The following is an 18,743-nucleotide window of genomic DNA, read 5'->3' on the forward strand; positions in this document are numbered from 1 at the left end:
AGCCTGTAGTCCCAGCTACTTGGGAAGCTGAGATGGGAGACTGCTTGAGCCTTGGAGGTGGAAGCAGCAGTTAAGCCATGACTGCACCATTATACTCCAGTCTGGAGTGAGAACCTGTCAAAAAATGTACTGGAGGTATTATGTATTATTTTTATGTTATTCAGACCAATCATTAGTTAATCAAAACAAGAATCATTCTTACACCCGCTGTTAGTTTACCTCTTCCAACAAAAACTGTCACTGTATTCCTGAAGGGATTGGGTACTCTTGAAAAATGACCATCTTATAATAAACATAAAAGACCAGGAAGAAAAAGATTTAAAGTACATAATAATTAGTAAACTAGCAAACTCAGAAAATATCTTCTTTAAAAAAAAAATGATACTTCTTTTAAGGCTGAGACATAAGGAAGGGGAAAAAGGAAGAAAGGATAAATAAATGAACGAGAAACTGAGCGGCAGGGTAAACTAAGAACTTACAGTCAAATGTTAGGGCCCCAAACTAACAGGCAGAATCGGAAGGTGAACAAAACCTCTTTCTGCCTGCTGGATTCTTAAGAGTCTAAAATGCAGGATTAAAATGGCTTTATTTCAACAGAACACATTTTGTCATCTGATCTCTATTCGTGACATGGATAAAAATAAGTAACTTCTGGCCGTGCTCTTAAGCAGTAACAAATCCCTGAATATTGGGCCTCATTCACTTTGGGATGGGAATCGCTAATTGTTTACGTAGCAGGGAAAAAACATCTGCCTATAGCCTTTATTTTAAAGTTTAAAATTTTATTTTTTTACCTTTTTTTTACATTTTTATTTTAAAATAAATATAAACAGTGTTTCCAAAAAACATTGACTACAAGGGAGAAATGAGGCAGTAAGGATGGAAGATGGGAAGGACTCAAGAAGTGATGCTGAACCCGCAAACACAATGACCAGGCAGCACGCAGAGAGGCCCTTGCTGTGATGCTGTCCTCTCACTGCTACTCACAGGAAGCTCAGTGACCATGCCAGGACACTGGAGCTGATGGGTCAAAGGAAGCATTCCATTCCTACGAAAGGGGATGTCAACTCGTACTCAACCCCAGCAATGTTGAGTCCCCCTCTCCACAATCCAATTCTAAGCTTCTAAAGAAATTACCAAAGATACAGCCAAAGAGATATACACGAGAAACTTTATCACATCGTTATTGATAATAAAAGATCTGAAACAACCAAAATTTTCAACAGTGTGGGGACGGGTAAGGTAGAACCACTAGAAATCTATTTTCAAAGATTTAAAGATATAGGAAGTTACTTATGACACCACGTTAATCAGTGAGAGGGTAAAGTTAGGATACTGACCTGTATATATGTATGACCTTCGATTTTGTTTAAATATTATATACCTTATATGCATTTTTAAATGCTGAACGGAAATTCATAAATATATCAGCAAAGTTTAGCTCTGTTCTAGAGAGAAGATGGCTGATTTTCACTCTTTGTTTAGACCCTTCTGTAATGAGCATTGTTACTTTTGTATCAGAAAAATAGACATTTACCATAAAATAAGTCTACCCTAAAATCTCTCATTTAAGATGACAATTGTCAGTCTTAGGAAAAGCCTGCTAAAGTTCAAGGCAGACTCAAAAAAGATTCAAATCTACACAGTAACTCTCTTCTGAAAACAATGTGAAATCTTGTGTGACACAATCTGGTTTTTTCCTCTGCTTTGCTGCTGGCTCTATTTTCCTGTGCCTCATAGAAAGCTCAATGGGAGAAGCCATTCTCTCTTCCACTGCACCTTAAATGACCTTAAATGTTACTCATCTCTTAGCATGAGGATTAGAAGGAAAGAAAATGAAACAGCCCTACTTTCAATTCAAAGGAAAATTTTTTTCTTGCAAAGCTATCAAAATGACTCAAAATCAGGTATGCAAAATTTGAAACATAAGTCATGAGTTGTGTTCAGTAACCAGTCACTTTTTTCTCAAGAATGAATATAAGGCCGGGCGCGGTGGCTCAAGCCTGTAATCCCAGCACTTTGGGAGGCCGAGGCGGGTGGATCACGAGGTCAAGTGATCGAGACCATCCTGGTCAACATGGTGAAACCCCGTCTCTACTAAAAATACAAAAAATTAGCTGGGCATGGTGGCGCGTGCCTGTAATCCCAGCTACTCAGGAGGTTGAGGCAGGAGAATTGCCTGAACCCAGGAGGCGGAGGTTGCGGTGAGCCGAGATCGCGCCATTGCACTCCAGCCTGGGTAACATGAGTGAAACTCCGTCTCAAAAAAAAAAAAAAAAAAAAAGAATGAATATAAAAACAAATCTATGAGTGCCCTCCTGTGGCAAGCCTAACTATTACCACAAGCCCAGTACCAGCCTCTCCCCATCTATTTCCACAGCTCTCCTCCCCACTTCTAGGCTCTGCATAACACAGCCAGAAGGCAGAGCCCCATCAAAACCCACTACAGTGAATGTACATTTCCTCAAAATGGCTGGTACCATTTGTTTTCAAGGATTTCTAGTTTAGATCCCAGAAATGCCCACTTGAAGACAAGTCGGAATGAAGGGTCAGAGGAGTAAGATTCGGGATGTGCACGTGGGTTCATGGGTTGCTATTATTGATGGCCGATGGTGACTGTGTCTGGTATATCCACGCACACATACCATGGCACTACCAGGAGGCAGGGACCTGCAGGATAAATATCCCCTCCCCCAGGAACACTTACTAATTTTATGAAGTCATGAAGTTTTACATTTACATCCAGTGAGCCTTATGCTTACAAGTAGTTTTATTTATCAATTTTAGAGCAAACATCGCCAACTTGGGCACAATTTCAAAATAGAGCTCTTGTTGGATTCTGGTCATAAAATATTTTTTAAGCTTGTTAAGATCTTATAAAATAAGAAAGTTTTCCTAATACTTTAGGAAAGATACTAATTAGTAAGTCTAGTTAGTATTTAGAAAAAATACTAATTAATAAAAATACTTATTAATAAGTCGATTTTATACTCAAAGTGATGGCCTAACATTTTGAAAGATGAAACAACACTCCTCTTTTGAACATCTAATATATTAAGTAATCTCAGTGTCCCAGGCTGCCGAGGAGACAGAGAAGTCCTCATATTGCAACCTGACTAGATGACTCTGGGAGTGAATTAAATGCTTAAAAGAGGCCAATCTTGCAAATTTAATGGAACAAAATACAGGGGAACTGATACTGACTCAGATAAAAGACAATATTCCTCTGAGAAAAGGATGAAGCTAAATCTTGCAGTTTGAGGGCAGGAGGAGTGCAACAGGCAGGCAACAAACAGCATGAAGGAAAAACTGGGTGAATTTCAAAGTTCTACTGGAGTTTGTGGTTCTTTCTGCTCCACTCGTCAAAGGCTCATTTCCAGAAAAGGATTTCTCCCAGTTATAGGGTGGAAGCGCATGGCAGGAAGTGGCTGTTTGGTCCTGGATACGTAAAGGGAAGCCTTTTCAAATATGTGAAGTAGACTGAAGTGACGCAGATGGGATGGATCCCAGCTGCATGAGTTACAGGAGAGCATGAAGCCAAAGAAATGATAATTATGAGGCTGAACTGGGAAAATAAATTTGACTTCTTGTTTACTTCCCCAGCCTGTGGAAGAACTTTCTCCCCTCCTAACAGGACCAATATACTGGACAGCCCCTGTTAGAGATAAACCGAGGCATTAGACAAGGAAGAAATGCATTAAAAACATTTTTTGAAAGTCTTGACAAGTCACTTCTGGAAGATTTCTTCATTTTTCCTCTGCACAGGGAAATCAGAAGAGGGAGAGTAAAAATAAAGGCAAAGGCCTCTCTTGTCCACAAAAGTAAGAGAGGAAAAAAGACCCTGCCCATTTAAAATCCCAAATCATAAGCTCTCCTTCAAACACTATCCTTGCTCCACCAGAAGCATCCTGGGATTATTCTAGGTTAGTATTCTGAGTTGTGTCACCCAGGCTCTGACAATTAATGGTGTATTAAAATGGGAAGAGGCGACTCTTCAACCTTGGCTCCAGCTTCCCACCTGTCCTAACTGGGAGGAGAGCAGCTATCACGACAGCTTAATGGGAAGATCTTCCCCGAATTTCCGAAGCAGCTTCTGATGGTTGTGGTCCACTGACCACTGCTGGGGCAGGTGCTTGGGCTGCATAGAGTCCAGGAAGTGCTGACGCCAGCGGCTCTCCAGCTGCATGAGGGCGCGCAGCCCACCCTGGCTGTGACACTGTACCACCTTCAGCCCATGAGGAACATAGTTTTCATTGGAGATTCTGCCAAGACATGAAAAACAAAGGGTCTGAGGGAAACAAGCACAGGATGGTCTCACAGACAGCTTCAAATGCTGCAGGCCAAGGGTAAACAAGGAGGTTGAAGGACTCCTAAAGGGTTTCTTACTTTGGTGTTTTCGAAACATTCTTTTGTTGTTGTTGTTTGAGATGGAGTCTCGCTCAGCTGCCCAGGCTGGAGTGCAATGTTCTTGGCTCACTGCAACCTCCACCTTTCAGGTTCAAGAGATTCTCCTGCTTCAGCCTCCCGAGTAGCTGGGATTACAGGTGCACGATGTCTGGCTAATTTTTTTTTTTATTTTTAGTAGAGATAGGGTTTCACCATGTTAGCCAGGCTGGTCTCGAACTTCTGACCTCAGGTGGTCTGCCCACCTCAGCCTCCCAAAGTGCTGGGATTACAGGTGTGAGCCACCACACCCAGCCAAACATCCTCTTTCTTATCTCTACCCTTGTGTATAGTCCTAACACAGGACTCTCAATCCCAACAGAATGGTATTTGAGGGTTCTGAGCTCTACTGAGAGAAGGCCACTACATAAAGTTCAGCCCCCACTACAGGGGCCCTACCATCCAGCTGATGATAATGGATGATAATGCTGGTTTTCCATTTCTTCCAGCATTACTCAGTGACCAGCTCAGCCCTCTTTTAAGTTGTTCATTCTGAGACACAGTATTTATATGAGGCTGTTAAATTGGCCCACGTTTCACTTTTTCACAACACAATTTAATAACAATGCAAAATGCAAGGTAGCGTATTTCTTTAGAGCCATCTTTCTCACAAAAAGATGCCAAGCCACAGTGGTGAGAAGTGTTTCGGTCAAAGTTAAATGCTACCATGGTTGCTCAGTAGTGCAAATGGTGCCATGAAATGACAACACAATCCCTCCCTCCCTCCTAAGCAGAGAGTCCTTAAAAACTGCTGTGATACCATGTGACTGGTGCTTTCACCTCCTGTGAATAAAGATGACCTTCCTCAAGGAAGCACCCTGGCTACACACACTCTCCTCTCCTACATCCATACCCCACTTTCAATCCTCCCTCCCAAGACGCCCACCACCACAGTAGTGTTGGTGCCTCTGGGTATCTGCAGACACCTTATTATTAACACTTAGTTCATGTGCTTCCTACTAACTTGCCTGCCTCCAAACAGCTGTTCTCAGTCACAAGTCCAGCATTTATCTATCCAATTCAGTAAGATGAATTTGTTAGAAAAGTCTGTGGCTGAAAGGAGAGGTTTAGCTGCTTCAGAAAATATATTGGCAGCCGGGCATGGTGGCTCACGCCTATAATGCCAGCACTTTGGGAGGCCAAGATGGGAAGATCACTTGAGGTCAGAAGTTCGAGACCAGCCTGGCCAACGAGGTAAAACCCTGTCTTTACTAAAAATATGAAAATTAGCTGGGTGTGGTGGTGCATGCCTGTAATCCCAGCTATTTGGGTGGCTGAGGCCGGAGAATCGCTTGAACCCAGGAAGTGGAGGTTGTAGTGAGCCAACATCATGCTATTGCACTCCAGCCTAGGTGTCAACAGAGACTCTGTCTCAAAAAAATAAAAGAAAACATATTTGGAAATGGGTCAAAGTAGCCATGTCTCTCTAATTTGTAACATATATGGTCTTGGCAAGTAACTTAACTCTAACCTCAGGGTATCCAATAAAAATGTACAAAACAACATCTATTCTACAACCTCACAAAACAGTTATGGGGATAAAAATCAGTAATTCTTTTAAAGCTCTGAAAGATTTTTTTTAATGTAAGATATAATAGTAGCAGTTAACCAGTAAGAAATCTAAATCCTACTTCATCAGGTTGTCATGAGAAACAATTAAGGCAATTTATGTGAAGTTTATTAGCTTGCTTGCTGCAAGATATAGTACATCTATAAATATCTGTTCAATAAATATTTGCAGTGTCTGTAATGGATCAGTGAAAAAAATTTTTGTTTTCAAAAAAAATTAAATATTGGCTGTTATAATTACTTTTTTATTTTTTAGTTAAGAAAAATCCATAGGCAACCAGCATCACTTTCATGGTTTCTGAACTTATCAGTTTCCTTATTTCAACTTCTAGTCCTGTTCGAAAAAGTGACAACTGGGAGGCAGAACCGTGTACGGTAGCCTAGAGTTCTTATATCTGAGCCATGTGGCCATTCATTTCTCATTTCAGAACACTGCATTATGTCACATGAATTCAACTATGTACTCATGGAGAAGGAGGGAGAAAAAAGGAAGGAAAAAAGAGGAAAGTAATTTAAATAGTAATAGCAATTCTGCTCAACATTCCATTTAGTGGGCCAATACCCTGGGGTACAGGTGAGATTAGAACTATGAATTCATTAGTCACAGTTCTCACAGACCTGTATAATGTCGGAGACACAAAACCACATATATAGTTGGCCCTCCATCTTTGTGGGTTCTGCATCTGTGGATTCAAACAACCTCAGATCAAAATGATTTGGGGCCAGGCACAATGGTTCATGCCTGTAATCCCTGTTCTTTGGGAGGCGAAGGCAGGTAGATTGCTTGAGGTCAGGAATTCGAGACCAGCCTGGGCAGCCTGGTGAAACCCCATCTCTACAAAAAATACAAAGATTAGCTGGGTGTGGTGGCGCATGCTTGTAGTTCCATCTACTTGGGAGGCTGAGGTGAGAGGATCAGTTGAGCCTGGGAGGCGGAAGTTAGAGCGAGCCAGGCTAGTGACACCGCACTCCAGCCTGGGTGACAGAGCCATATACTATGTCAAAAGAAAAACCTATTTGGAAAAAAATATATGTGTACTATCTGTACTGAACATATACAAACTTTTTTCTAATCATCACTTCTTAAACAATTTATAAAAACTACTTACATAGCATTTGCATTGTATTAGGTATTATAAGTAATTTACAGGTGATTTAAGTATACAGGAAGATGTCTGTAGGATATATGCAAATGTTATGCCATTGTACATCAGGCACTTAAGCACTGGTAGATTTTGGTATCCAAGGTAGGTCCTGGAACCATGGATAACCCCATGGATACTGAGGGAAACTTCAGAGCTTTGAGAGTATTACTGGACTATTTTTTCATACATGTGCTGGCATGAGGATTTACGTCTGCATAGAATGTGTAAGATGCAGATCCATCACAACTGCACTCTCATGCTAATCATAAAAATAACCGAACTTAAGTGTATGATCTTAAAAAAGGTCAAAGAGGCACCTCACAAAAAGCAAGTTTCCATAAAAAGGAAATCGTCAAGTACATTGTTCTATTCCACTCCCAAGGCATCTTCAACTGCTAGACACCTACTAGGCAAAGTATGAGGCTAGGCACTGCACCTAAGCAGCTGATGCCCCCTCCCTGGCAAGCAATCTTACTAAGCAGTGAGGGTTAATGTCCCTGGTACATCCCACAATCCCTTCTCTGGGCAGGGCTGTGCGTTGTACCTAGTCTCCAGGCTGGCAGCCTCTTGAAGCATCTCCTCTGTGACCATGTCTGTGTTGTAAAACTCTCTGAGTGCTTGCAGCAGCTCCTCCTTTCGATGAGCAGGCAGGCTCTCCGCGTTGAGCAGGGCCCTGGCCCCAGAACGCACCTGCCGGCGCTCTGGATCTTCCAGCAGGCGCAAGCCCTCCTCAGAGCCGATGGGGGCCTGGAACTCCTTGGCCAGCTGCTGTTTCAGATGGTTGTCATAGTAGTTGGAAATGGCATGGCAGGAGGTGCAGAGCAGCAGCACATCATGGGAGTTGTGGTCCTTCATCTCGATGGGGAAGTGCTTACGGTACTCATGCGGAATCACGTTCTTCCTGGAACAAGCCCAGCCAGAAAGCAGTGCTCATGAGCATATGATCGAGCACATGAGAAGACAGCAAACAGGTTATTGGGGTTTTAACAGGGCCTAAGTATGACTGGGAAGCCTTGGGCACCACCGCCTAACACAGATCACAGAAAGGCACTATCACCTATTTCACTCTCAGCCCATCCTGTGTCTCAGCTTCCTCTCTCCTGAAAGTAGGTACAGACCACCTGCTGTGGGCTTCAGTGGAGGGCCAGCGTAGTAAGAGCTTAATAACAACCTCTGGGAAGGCTGTGCTCCCAGAAGGGAAAATCTCAGAAAACTGAAAAGATACTCTAATGGGCTTTGACACCTGGCAAACAACTCTCTCAAGAAAGCCTGGAAACCTGATAAAGCCAATTTCCTTCATCTGAGGAATCCCTTACTCTATTTTCCTGCTTTACCAGAGTCCCTCATTATTTTCTAAGGAGAACTATACTTTCAGGAAAAACTCTTGGCAGCAATGACTTTGTCTCCCTTTACAGGGGAGAAAGGAGGAAAGTGAGTGACTCCACAGAAGCCAGGGAGAAAGCCCAAGTGTCTGGGCACTCAGGCATAGTCAGCAGCCTCACCCTCATGGTGCAGGGACCCTGATGTGAAACAGTATTACAGCACAGAGCAGGCTTCAGGACATCTGGAGACTCCATGAATAAAACCACGGCTTAGAAAGCTGGTGAACCAGTCAAGTGAGGATGAGAAGGACACAACTTCTGAAGGAACTGGTCTTCATGAGCAAAAGGGAACCACTTTCTCCATGACAGACCATTACTGAGCATGGTGTTGCATTCCAGAAACTGAGAGATGGCTCAGGAGAGATTAGGGCCACCATAGCAAGGGCAGCAGAGTACCAGAGCTCTTGGGGAAGCCGGATGCCCCCTAGGGACAAACCTCTCAGCCAAAGTGAACAGACTCAGCCACAGCCCCCAAGGGATCTACATATGGCCACAAAAACAATTTCCATCTGCACAGACAACCAGGGCAGCCCAATGCCACACTCACCGAATGTAGGAGTCTCTCTTGCCACACACTACACACAGGTTCTCTTTAACCATCAAGTAATAGTCTCCAGGAGATTCGGGCCTTCCTGCAGGTTCGAACCGTAGCTTCACCACAAAGGGCTCTTCACTCACCAGCTCTTAAGGGAAGAGACATCAATGTTTGACTATTCCCCTTGTTCCCCCACCCCCGACCCCAACAAGAAGCAGCACTACCTTCACTGTTCTCTGCTGTGTCCTGGCAGAGAACACAATTTCCAGGTTGTGCCTACCCAGTCCCGTGCATCTCAAGGTCTCCCTGCCTTCTTCTATCCCTCCCTCTTCCTTATCTCACTCCCCAATCCTCCCAGCATCCAATGCATCTAATTAAAGAGATAAGCAAGGACAGCTGAATCTCATACCACCAATGCCTTTGTCCAGGTACCACTGAGCTTTTCTTCGATCACAAGTGCAGAGGGGCTGTCCATCAGGAGCATGGAGAAAGCAGTTATCATAAAGCGGTGATTTTCTGCAGGGAAGGGAATGAGAAATCTCAAACTGAAAGCTAACTGTGGGTCAGAATGTCTGTTGCTTTCCCATGCTCTCTTCTGAGTAACTCAAACTATTTTCAACACTAAGGTCAAACTCACCACTATGGAAAAAACAAACAGCAAGAAACCATGTTTCATTCTCCACTTTCATTGGGATAGGAAACAGAACTAAAAATGAATTCGTTTCTGCCTCTAGTTTTTACACTTATAGACTGGGACATCAAGCAGTGAGTCGGGTGGTTTACACACAGCTCTGCTGTGAATGCAAACCAGAATGGAGCAACAAGAAAACTGCCAAATCATTGGGTTAAACAAAGTAAATTAAAAATTTTTAAGTTCAAGCCAAAGTAATGAGGGCCATGTGGATTTACTTCTGACTCGCATGCAGTAACACTTCCTTCAATTTAATCATCCAATTAATTCCTAAAGGCACTTTGCTACAGGGACCAAATTTCTGCTCCAAAGTACTTAGTCGTCTTCCTACAATAGAGGAATTAAGGTATACAGGAAATTTTTCGTTGGCTAGAGAATAACATTTTCTTGGAGCTGGATGTCACTCTAAATAATCAAATAACATATGAACAAGAAATCAGATGACGCATTTCTCCTGAAAAGTATGAGGCACTACGTGTTATTTATTTTCACAGCTATCCTGAGACGAGGAAGGAATGATAATTATACCCTCATTTACAGTTGGAGAAGTTAAGGCCTAAGGTCACATCAGAGTCAATGATAGAACTAAGCTAAGCTTTCCTCATTTTCACTCCAACTGTCAAAAGATAAAAAAGTAAAATAGGGGAAAGGGAGAGAAATACACAAAAAAAGCAAAGGAGAGTCCAAATGTCTCTGATGGAAAGAAAAAGCAAGATTAACCCCTGGAGAGCTGCTGCTCCCCAACTACAAGCCTTCTCCCCAGACCCAAGGGAAGCATCACACCCTTTGCTAAGGCTGGGCCACTGACTCTTTACTAGACAAGGAGTGACTTGGTTACCTGGCAGAATAGCCCACCCCCAGGGGCTTTCTTTTATGTTTTCTGGGGTCTCTCCCTTGGTGGTTGCCTGGCACCATCCCATCCATCTTAGACTTCTTATTTCTTGGCTTCTGCTGAGATTCTGTTGCTTCCCCGTTAACCTCTTCTCCCAATCTGCTCATTCCTTTACTTCGAAATGGGATGTCTACCACACCCTGGCATTTTTCCAAGACTTTTCTCCAGCCACTGTGGTCATCGTTTTTTTCTCCAGGTGAATTCCTAGAGAAAGGGTATCCAAGAAGATGAAGAAAGAGAGCCACTGAAATCTGGGCATCCCTGGCAGCATAAATTACCTGAAGAGAAAAGTCAAAGATCAGTGGAATCCAGAAGGCAAACCAGAGAGAGCAACTTTAAAGTCAACCACAAAAAAATAGATAACTCTTAGGATCTTAATTCAAAACGTATGACAACCTAGATACCATATACTTCCTTAATACTTTTTATTATAAAAATTTTCAAACTATACAAAAGTCAATTGAATAGTATGATTAAATCTCATGTTCCCTATGTTTTTAACTCAAATAGCTAAAATAATGACTTACTCTAAATGCTAGAAAATTCTCAAGTATATAAATTAGTGAAGTTTCTATCTGCTACCAAATTGCTGGACAGATTTCTGTCAAGTTTGGGGTTAGGGTAGTTAACAAAGGCCTGACAATTAGTACATGAAATTCACTTTGGAGGCAGTCATCCTCTGGGATAGTTGAAACCATGATTCATTAGGAGGTTTGTATGAGTGTCAATCAGAAATGACCTGCCATGTCTATTGAAAACAAAGAAAACAAATAAGTTTCAAACATGGGCCTCAAGTCAAAGTCACGGGGCTCATTCCTAGAATTTATTTATTTTATAGTGGTAAGTCATCCTCCTAAGCAACCAGTGATAGGCAAGCTGGTCATAAAGAAAAGTACTGTGGGCCAGGTGCAGTGGCTCACCCCTGTAATCCCAGCACTTTGGGAGGCTGAGACGAGTGGATCACCTGATATCAGGAGTTCAAGACCAGCCTGGCCAACATGGTGAAACCCTGCCTCTACGAAAAATACAAAAATTAGCTGGGTATGGTGGTGCACACCTGTAAACCCAGTTACTCAGAAGGCTGAGGTAGGAGGATCACTTGAATAAAGGTGGCAAAGGTTGCAGTGAGCTGAGACTGTGCCACTGTACTCCAGCCTAAGAGACAGACCAAGACTCCATCTCAAAAAAAAAAATAAAAGAAAAGTACTGTTGTCAAAACTAAAATTAGGCCAGGCATGGTGCTCCCACCTGTGATCCCAGCACTTTGGGAGGCTGAGGCGGGTGGATAATTGAGGCCAGGAGTTCGAAACCAGCATGGCCAACATGGCGAAACCCCGTCTCCACTAAAAATATGAAAAATTAGCTGGGCATGGCGGTGCACACCTGTAATCCCATCTATTCAGGAGGCTAAGGCAGGAGAATTACTTAAACCTGTGAGGCAAAGTTTGCAGTGAGCCGAGATCACGCCCCTGCACTGCAGCCTGGGCGACAGAGTGAGACTCCCTCTCACATAAAAAAACTAAAATTAATAGCTTTCCCCAACAAAAAGCGTAAGGACTCTTAAAAAATTCTATTAGTTTACCTTTAATAACCAAGGCAGTGAATAATTCTATTTGTAAGGATCATTTATACTTTTAGAATAAAACAAGTTTTGATAAAATTTTCCACCTAGATCCAACAATCTACATATCTATTAGCAGACTGTTTCCCAAAGAAGAATGTGTCCTTGTATGCGAAGACTTCAGAGTACTCTTTAACACATTGTTTTCTAATGATAAAGAAACAAATGGTACTAGGGCTAGAGGTCAACATGCAAAAGAGTGAATGTGGACTCCTACCTCACATGACACACAAAAACCAATTTAAAATGGATTACAGACTTAAATGCAACAGCTAAAACTATATGACTTTTAGAAGAAAACAGGATTCAATCATCACAACCTTGGGTGAGGCAAGGATTTCTTGAATATGACACCAAAAACATAAGCAATTAAAAGAAGAAATTTTAAAAAAGAAACTGATAACTGGAGCTCATCAAAATTAAAACCTATTGTGCTTCAAACAACCCCATCAAGAAAGTGAAGAGACGACCCACAGAATGGGAGAAAATACTTTATAGATCATGTATCTGAAAAGGATCTAAAATACACAAAGAATTCCTAAAACTCAAAAATAAAATAACAAATGACTCAATTAAAACATGGGCAAAGGATATGAATAGATATTTCTCCACGGAAGATATACAAATGGCCAACAGGCACATGAACAGATGCCCAGCATCATTAGTCACAAGGGAAATGTAAAAATCAAAACCACCATGAAATACCACTTCATACCTACTAGGATGGCTCTAATAAAAAAGACTGACAATAACAAATGTCAGCAAGGATGCAGAACATCGGCACCCTCATACACTGCTGGTGGGCATACAAAATGGTCTAGCTGCTTTGGAAGCCAGTTAACATTTCTCAAGGATGAACATGTGGTAACTGACTCGGCAAACAAGGCTGAAACTAGGCCTATGGAAGTGGTATGGCAAAAAGCCAAAGTTCAAATGGGTTTGAGCCACAGAGACCAGGAAAGCATGAGGAATGGAGGCACCAGGTATCTGTGAAAGCAAGAGTGAAAACAGAAGGATAAGGTGAAATCTCCATAGAGAACACTTACACCCTGATCTCCTCCTTTAGAGCACAGGGCCAGACAACTATCCCTTCCCTAGACCAAAAGGCAGTACAAGTTTAAATCATATAACGGTTAAACCACAGCGGATCTGGACCTGGTAATACCAGGCACAACTGAAGGGAGGGACAAAATGTCACCTGAAGAAAGGGGGATTAAGGGAGAGACTACACACTGAATGTTAAGACCACCAGCACCTTTCCCCCACTCAGAAACTGGAATATAGGCAGTGGGGCTTATACTTCTTGAATAGAAGACTAGACAATTCATCTCCTGAGAAACTAACTCATCTGAGAGAAAAGACACAGTTACTGACTTTTTTTTTTTACTTCTCATGCTCCCTTTCTCAAGAAGCTGTTATGAATGTACTCTGCCAAGACAAGAAAGGAAAAAGACAAGGAATTTTAAAAACAGAGATCTACTATGGAAGAGAGAGGTCAAGGGAATTCCCAGGCTGATGATAAATGCAAATTCTAGGATGAGAATTGGGCAGCAGGCCTAGAGTGCAGTCTGTCCTGGGAGGAGCCAGATGATAGAGGGCCATAGGAGGGAAGGCTCCAAGGGAAAATGAACCAAGTAAGTGACCTGACGTGAGTCTGAACCCACCCAGAGGAGATCCTCATTTCCTCACCCCAGGTAAGGAGTCTCAGGTGGAAACAACAGGTACAGAGAACACTATTTAAACAAAATGCTAATTATTGATCCTGGGAAACAAAAGTAACTGCAGTTTACCATGTGACTCGGCTATAAATAATATAAATACTAGATATTAACCTGATAAAAATAATGATTTACCTAAATTGGGAGGATTGGGAAAAGAAGTATTTGTCTGAAGGCAGGGGAGCTGCAAGAGCACTAAACCATATATTCCATAGTACAATGTCAAAAGACAATATATATAAATAAGAAAGAATAATGCATGCATGTAATTTAGAAGTATAATGGTAATTACCAGAAAGAAATGAAAGTGGTTGCTTCTGAGAAGAAGAAGAAGGATTAGGAATGGGGAAAGATAATGCAGGGAACTACTTACTGCTTCTTAAAATAAGTTATAACTCCTACTCATTTATAACATTATGATTTTTTAAAATTATGCATTTGTATTCATAAAAAAAATTCCTTTTTCCGAAATGCCCAACATAGGAAATGCCCAAAAAAATCAGGACTCTTGACTGGGCTTGGTGGCTCACACCTGGAGGCTGAGGTGGGAGGATGATTTGAGGTCAGGAGTTCGAGACCAGCCTGACCAACATGGTAAAACCCCGTCTCTACTAAAAATACAAAAAAATATTAGCCGGATGTGGTGGCACATATCTGTAATCTCAGTTACTCAGGAAGCTGAGGCAGGAGAATTGCTTGAACCCGGGAGGCAGAGGTTGCAGTGAGCCAAAATCATACCACTGCACTCCAGCCTGGGCAACAGAGTGAGACTCCATCTCAAAAATAAAACAACAATAGGACTCTTAACTTTTATTTAAGTGATTACTGTAGACCAGTTAGCTGGACTATCACCGCATGATGAATCTATTTTAAGGCATCTCCATCCAATACTTATATTATATTTGAGAATTTGAATTTTAAAAAGTTATACTTCTGAAGCAATAACTTTCCATTCTTCATCTACCCTGATATGAAGTACCTGATCCTCTGTAAGAGTCTCAGCATCCCAGTTGCTGCAACGAAGTAGAAGGGACTTGTCAAGGGGAAAGTTCAAAACAGTCTCAGCGAGGGATTTCAGGCTAAGCCCATTACTGAGTAAATTGTTTCTAAAATGAAGAAATAAATAAAACCATGCATCAAAAACGGGCAAAGGACATGAACAAGAAAATTTTAAAAAGGCATATAAATAGCCAATAAACAGATAACAGATACTAATTCTCACTAGACATCAAAGAAAATGACAATCTGTTATCTATTTGTGAAAGACTATTTATAGTTTAATTCATTTAATACTCACACCAACCCTATGAGGTGGCCACATTATAATCTCTATGGATGAGGAAACTGGGGAACAGAGAGGCTTAGTTTTGTGCCAAAAGTCATACAGTTGGAAAGTGGCAGCACTCGCTGGGACTCCTACCCATGCAGCCTGCTCCCAGGACAACTTTTAGCCTCTATCCACACTGCCTCTAACAGCACACAGTGACAGCGGTACCTCTGGGGAGCTGGTGCCAAAGGAAGCTGATGAAGGGAGGCTTCTACTGTTATACTCTGTAGACTTTCACAGTTTTAATTTTTATAGCAATATCTTAATGTATTACTTTAAAAATTATACTTCACTTATAAGAGCTTTATATAAGCCAAACTAACAAACTAAAATAAAATTTCATTTTATACTAAAAAACTGTGATATTCAGGATACAGGTCGGGGGTGGCGGGGTGGGGAGCGGGGAACTGTGATAAACAAAGATTTTAATCTGGACTTCTCTTAGTTTACCAAATCTCCAACCTTTTAGTGACTGTCACTTCAGGCAAGGTAAGAGGCTGTTTCAGTCCATGTTGTTTTAAGCGAGGATCTGTACATAAACATGAGGAGGTAATTATGAGGCCCCGCCCCTAAAAGCCAAGCTGAAATCAAATTTCCACAGGAATAAAATTCTAAAGGAAAAGGAAATCTCTCTTACTCCCAGATAAGGACTGGTCTACCATCATTTTTGTCCTAAAGCAAGGTATACAAACTCAGAGGCTTATCAGGAGGAGCCAGGGTTACAATGGTAGTGAAAAGGACTCTGGCAAACTGAACAGAGTATGTTCATCTAAAGGGCACAAATGCTACCCAGCCAAATGCTGCCATCTAGAACTATAGAGACTCAGTGTACTCAGATCACCTAATTTTTCAAGAGAAGCCAGAAATACAGATTTTTACATTTAATCTTCTTAAGTAAAAATTTCCTATAATATCTTTCAGGAAAAAAGAAAAACAAAAAACCTTTGCAGTCATAATTTAGCCAGTGGGACCACCAGCTTTTAGCCTGTAGTTTACGGAGATCCCTCATTAGTGTTTCATCTAAAAAGACCAATTCTAGTTAACTAAAGTTTCACAGAAGTTGGAATGTCTCTTCACAAATTCAATATGCATCTCAGAAGTCTCTAGGCTCCAATACAATTTCACACGTTTCACTATTGATTCCCAGGCATCTATAAATCTTGCTAAAATATTTGTCCCGCAGCTACAGGAATCCCAGCATTCATACAAACCACACCTCTGCCACATGGCAAGGTATCGGAGGTCCAGGCACCCCCTAACAACGAGGCCATAATCCTGCAGAAGCTTGCTGGCATCTTCTGAGCATCCCACTCCAACCTTCAAAACGGTGCCATCTGCCAAAATATTCAGTAACGTTCTTGGTAGCGTTTTTCCTCCACAGATTAGCTTGGGCAAGCGAATCAAGACACACAGGCCACTTGGGGAAGCCATTTGTAGAAGTGACAGAGGGCTGGCTTTGCCTTCCAAATTTACCTGCAACAGAAGAAGACAGGGTTGTGGTTCACACCTTAGCACAGCAGCGAGCACAACATATAACTGTGACAAAAAAAGTCTAAGAGGCATATCCTTAACTCCCCAAAGGGAGCATCTGACCAGGTTTTGGTTTACATTTACAGATAAGCCTACAGTAACAAATGCAATGGACTTTGTGAAGCAGCAGCCTAAACAAAGGTTACTGAGAACCCCAAAAGCCATAATCAGTGACCAGCCGACACAGGGAAGCTCTGGGGCATACAGTGGCAGTCATACGGAACATGCCGATTTTATATATATATATATATATATTTTTTTTTTTTTTATTGCACTTTCGGTTCTGGGGTACATGTGAAGAACATGCAGGATTCTTGCACGGCAATGTGGTTTCCTGCCTCCATCCCCGTCACCTATATCTCGCATTTCTCCCCATGTTATCCCTCCCCAACTCCCTAACCCCCGCTGTCTCTCCCCTGTCCCCCTCAACAGACCTGAGTGTGTGATGCTCCCCTCCCTGTGTCCATGTGTTCTCATTGTTCAACACCCGCCTATGGGTGAGAACATGCGGTGTTTGATTTTCTATTCTTGTGTCAGTTTGCTGAGAATGATGGTTTCTAGGTCCATCCATGTCCCCACAAAGGACACAAACTCATAGTTTTTTATGGCTGCATGGCATTCCATGGTATATATGTGCCACATTTTCCCTGTCCAGTGTATCATTGATGGGCATTTGGGTTGGTTCCAGGTCTTTGCTATTGTGAACAGTGCCACAATGAATATACGTTTGCATGTGTCTTTATAATAGAATGATTTATAATCCTTTGGATGTATACCCAGTAATGGGATTGCTGGTCAAATGGAATTTCTATTTCTAGGTCCTTGAGGAATCTCCACATTGTCTTCCACAATGGTTGAACTAATTTACATTCCACCAACAGTGTAAAAGTGTTCCTATTTCTCCACATCCTCTCCAGCATCTGCTGTCTCCAGATTTTTTAATGATCACCATTCTAACTGGAGTGAGATGGTATCTCAATGTGGTTTTGATTTGCATTTCTCTAATGACCAGTGATGATGACCATTTTTTCATATGTTTGTTAGCCTCATATATGTCTTCTTTTGAAAAGTGTCTGTTCATATCCTTCTCCCACTTTTGGATGGGTTTGTTTGTTTTTTTTCTTGTAAATCTGTTTTAGTTCTTTGTAGATTCTGGGTATTAGCCCTTTGTCAGATGGGTAGACTGCAAAAAAATTTTCCCATTCTGTTGGTTGCTGGTTCACTCTAATGATGATTTCTTTTGCAAATGGGATCTAATTAAACTCCAGAGCTTCTGCACAGCAAAAGAACATGCCGATTTTAAAAGGCTAAGGAGGCCGGGTCACAGTGGTTCACATCTGTAATCCGAGGACTTTGGGAAGCCGAGGTGGGTGGATCACTTGAGGTCAGGAGTTTGAGATCCGCTTGGCCAACATGGCGAAACCCCATTTCTACTAAAAATACAAACAGTTGCTGGGGGTGCTGGCACATGCCTGTAATCCCAGCTACTTGGGTGGCTGAGGCAGGAGAATCGCTTGAAGCCCGGAGGCGGAGGTTGTAGTGAGCCGAGATCGCACCACTACACTCCAGCCTGGGCAACAGAAGTGAAACCCTGTCTCAAAAAAAAAAAGGCTGTAGAGTGCAAAATGATAAACATCCTCTTTTCATTATCCAGTCTCCCTAATGTACATGCAGGTAACTCTAGTCATTTACTTTATCATCACTAACTCAAGATCCAATTTTTAAAAAAGGGGTAGGAGATACGGTAGTGTAAATAAGTGGTACCTGATAATATAACAAATCCTGGTAGCACAAAGTGCTTTCTCAGCATTTATAGTCACATGTTCACAGAAAAAAAAAAATGTATACTGATCCTAAGTTCAGGGCTTTAAATCGTAAAAGATACAAAAC

At 41.9% G+C, this 18,743-nt stretch overlaps 1 protein-coding gene across 3 annotated transcripts in view; it reads right to left on the minus strand.

Annotated features, from left to right (window-relative positions):
• Positions 1–3,322: 3,322 nt before the first annotated feature.
• EXD2 (exonuclease 3'-5' domain containing 2) overlaps positions 3,323–18,743 on the minus strand; it is a 42,633-nt gene continuing 27,212 nt past the window's right edge. For all 3 annotated transcript variants that reach the window (XM_032245810.1, XM_032245812.1, XM_032245811.1), the window contains 7 exons: positions 16,540–16,796; positions 14,976–15,102; positions 10,604–10,935; positions 9,484–9,590; positions 9,087–9,222; positions 7,702–8,058; positions 3,323–4,262 (listed from right to left, as the gene is read on the minus strand). In XM_032245810.1, the coding sequence (XP_032101701.1) occupies positions 4,046–4,262; positions 7,702–8,058; positions 9,087–9,222; positions 9,484–9,590; positions 10,604–10,935; positions 14,976–15,102; positions 16,540–16,796 (1,533 nt within the window). In that variant the 3' untranslated portion in view covers positions 3,323–4,045. The remainder of the gene's footprint in view (positions 4,263–7,701; positions 8,059–9,086; positions 9,223–9,483; positions 9,591–10,603; positions 10,936–14,975; positions 15,103–16,539; positions 16,797–18,743) is intronic.

The sequence above is a fragment of the Sapajus apella genome, unplaced genomic scaffold (genome assembly GCF_009761245.1).
Source record: "Sapajus apella isolate SASKATOON/1434 unplaced genomic scaffold, GSC_monkey_1.0 scaffold59, whole genome shotgun sequence".
NCBI lineage: Eukaryota > Metazoa > Chordata > Mammalia > Primates > Cebidae > Sapajus > Sapajus apella.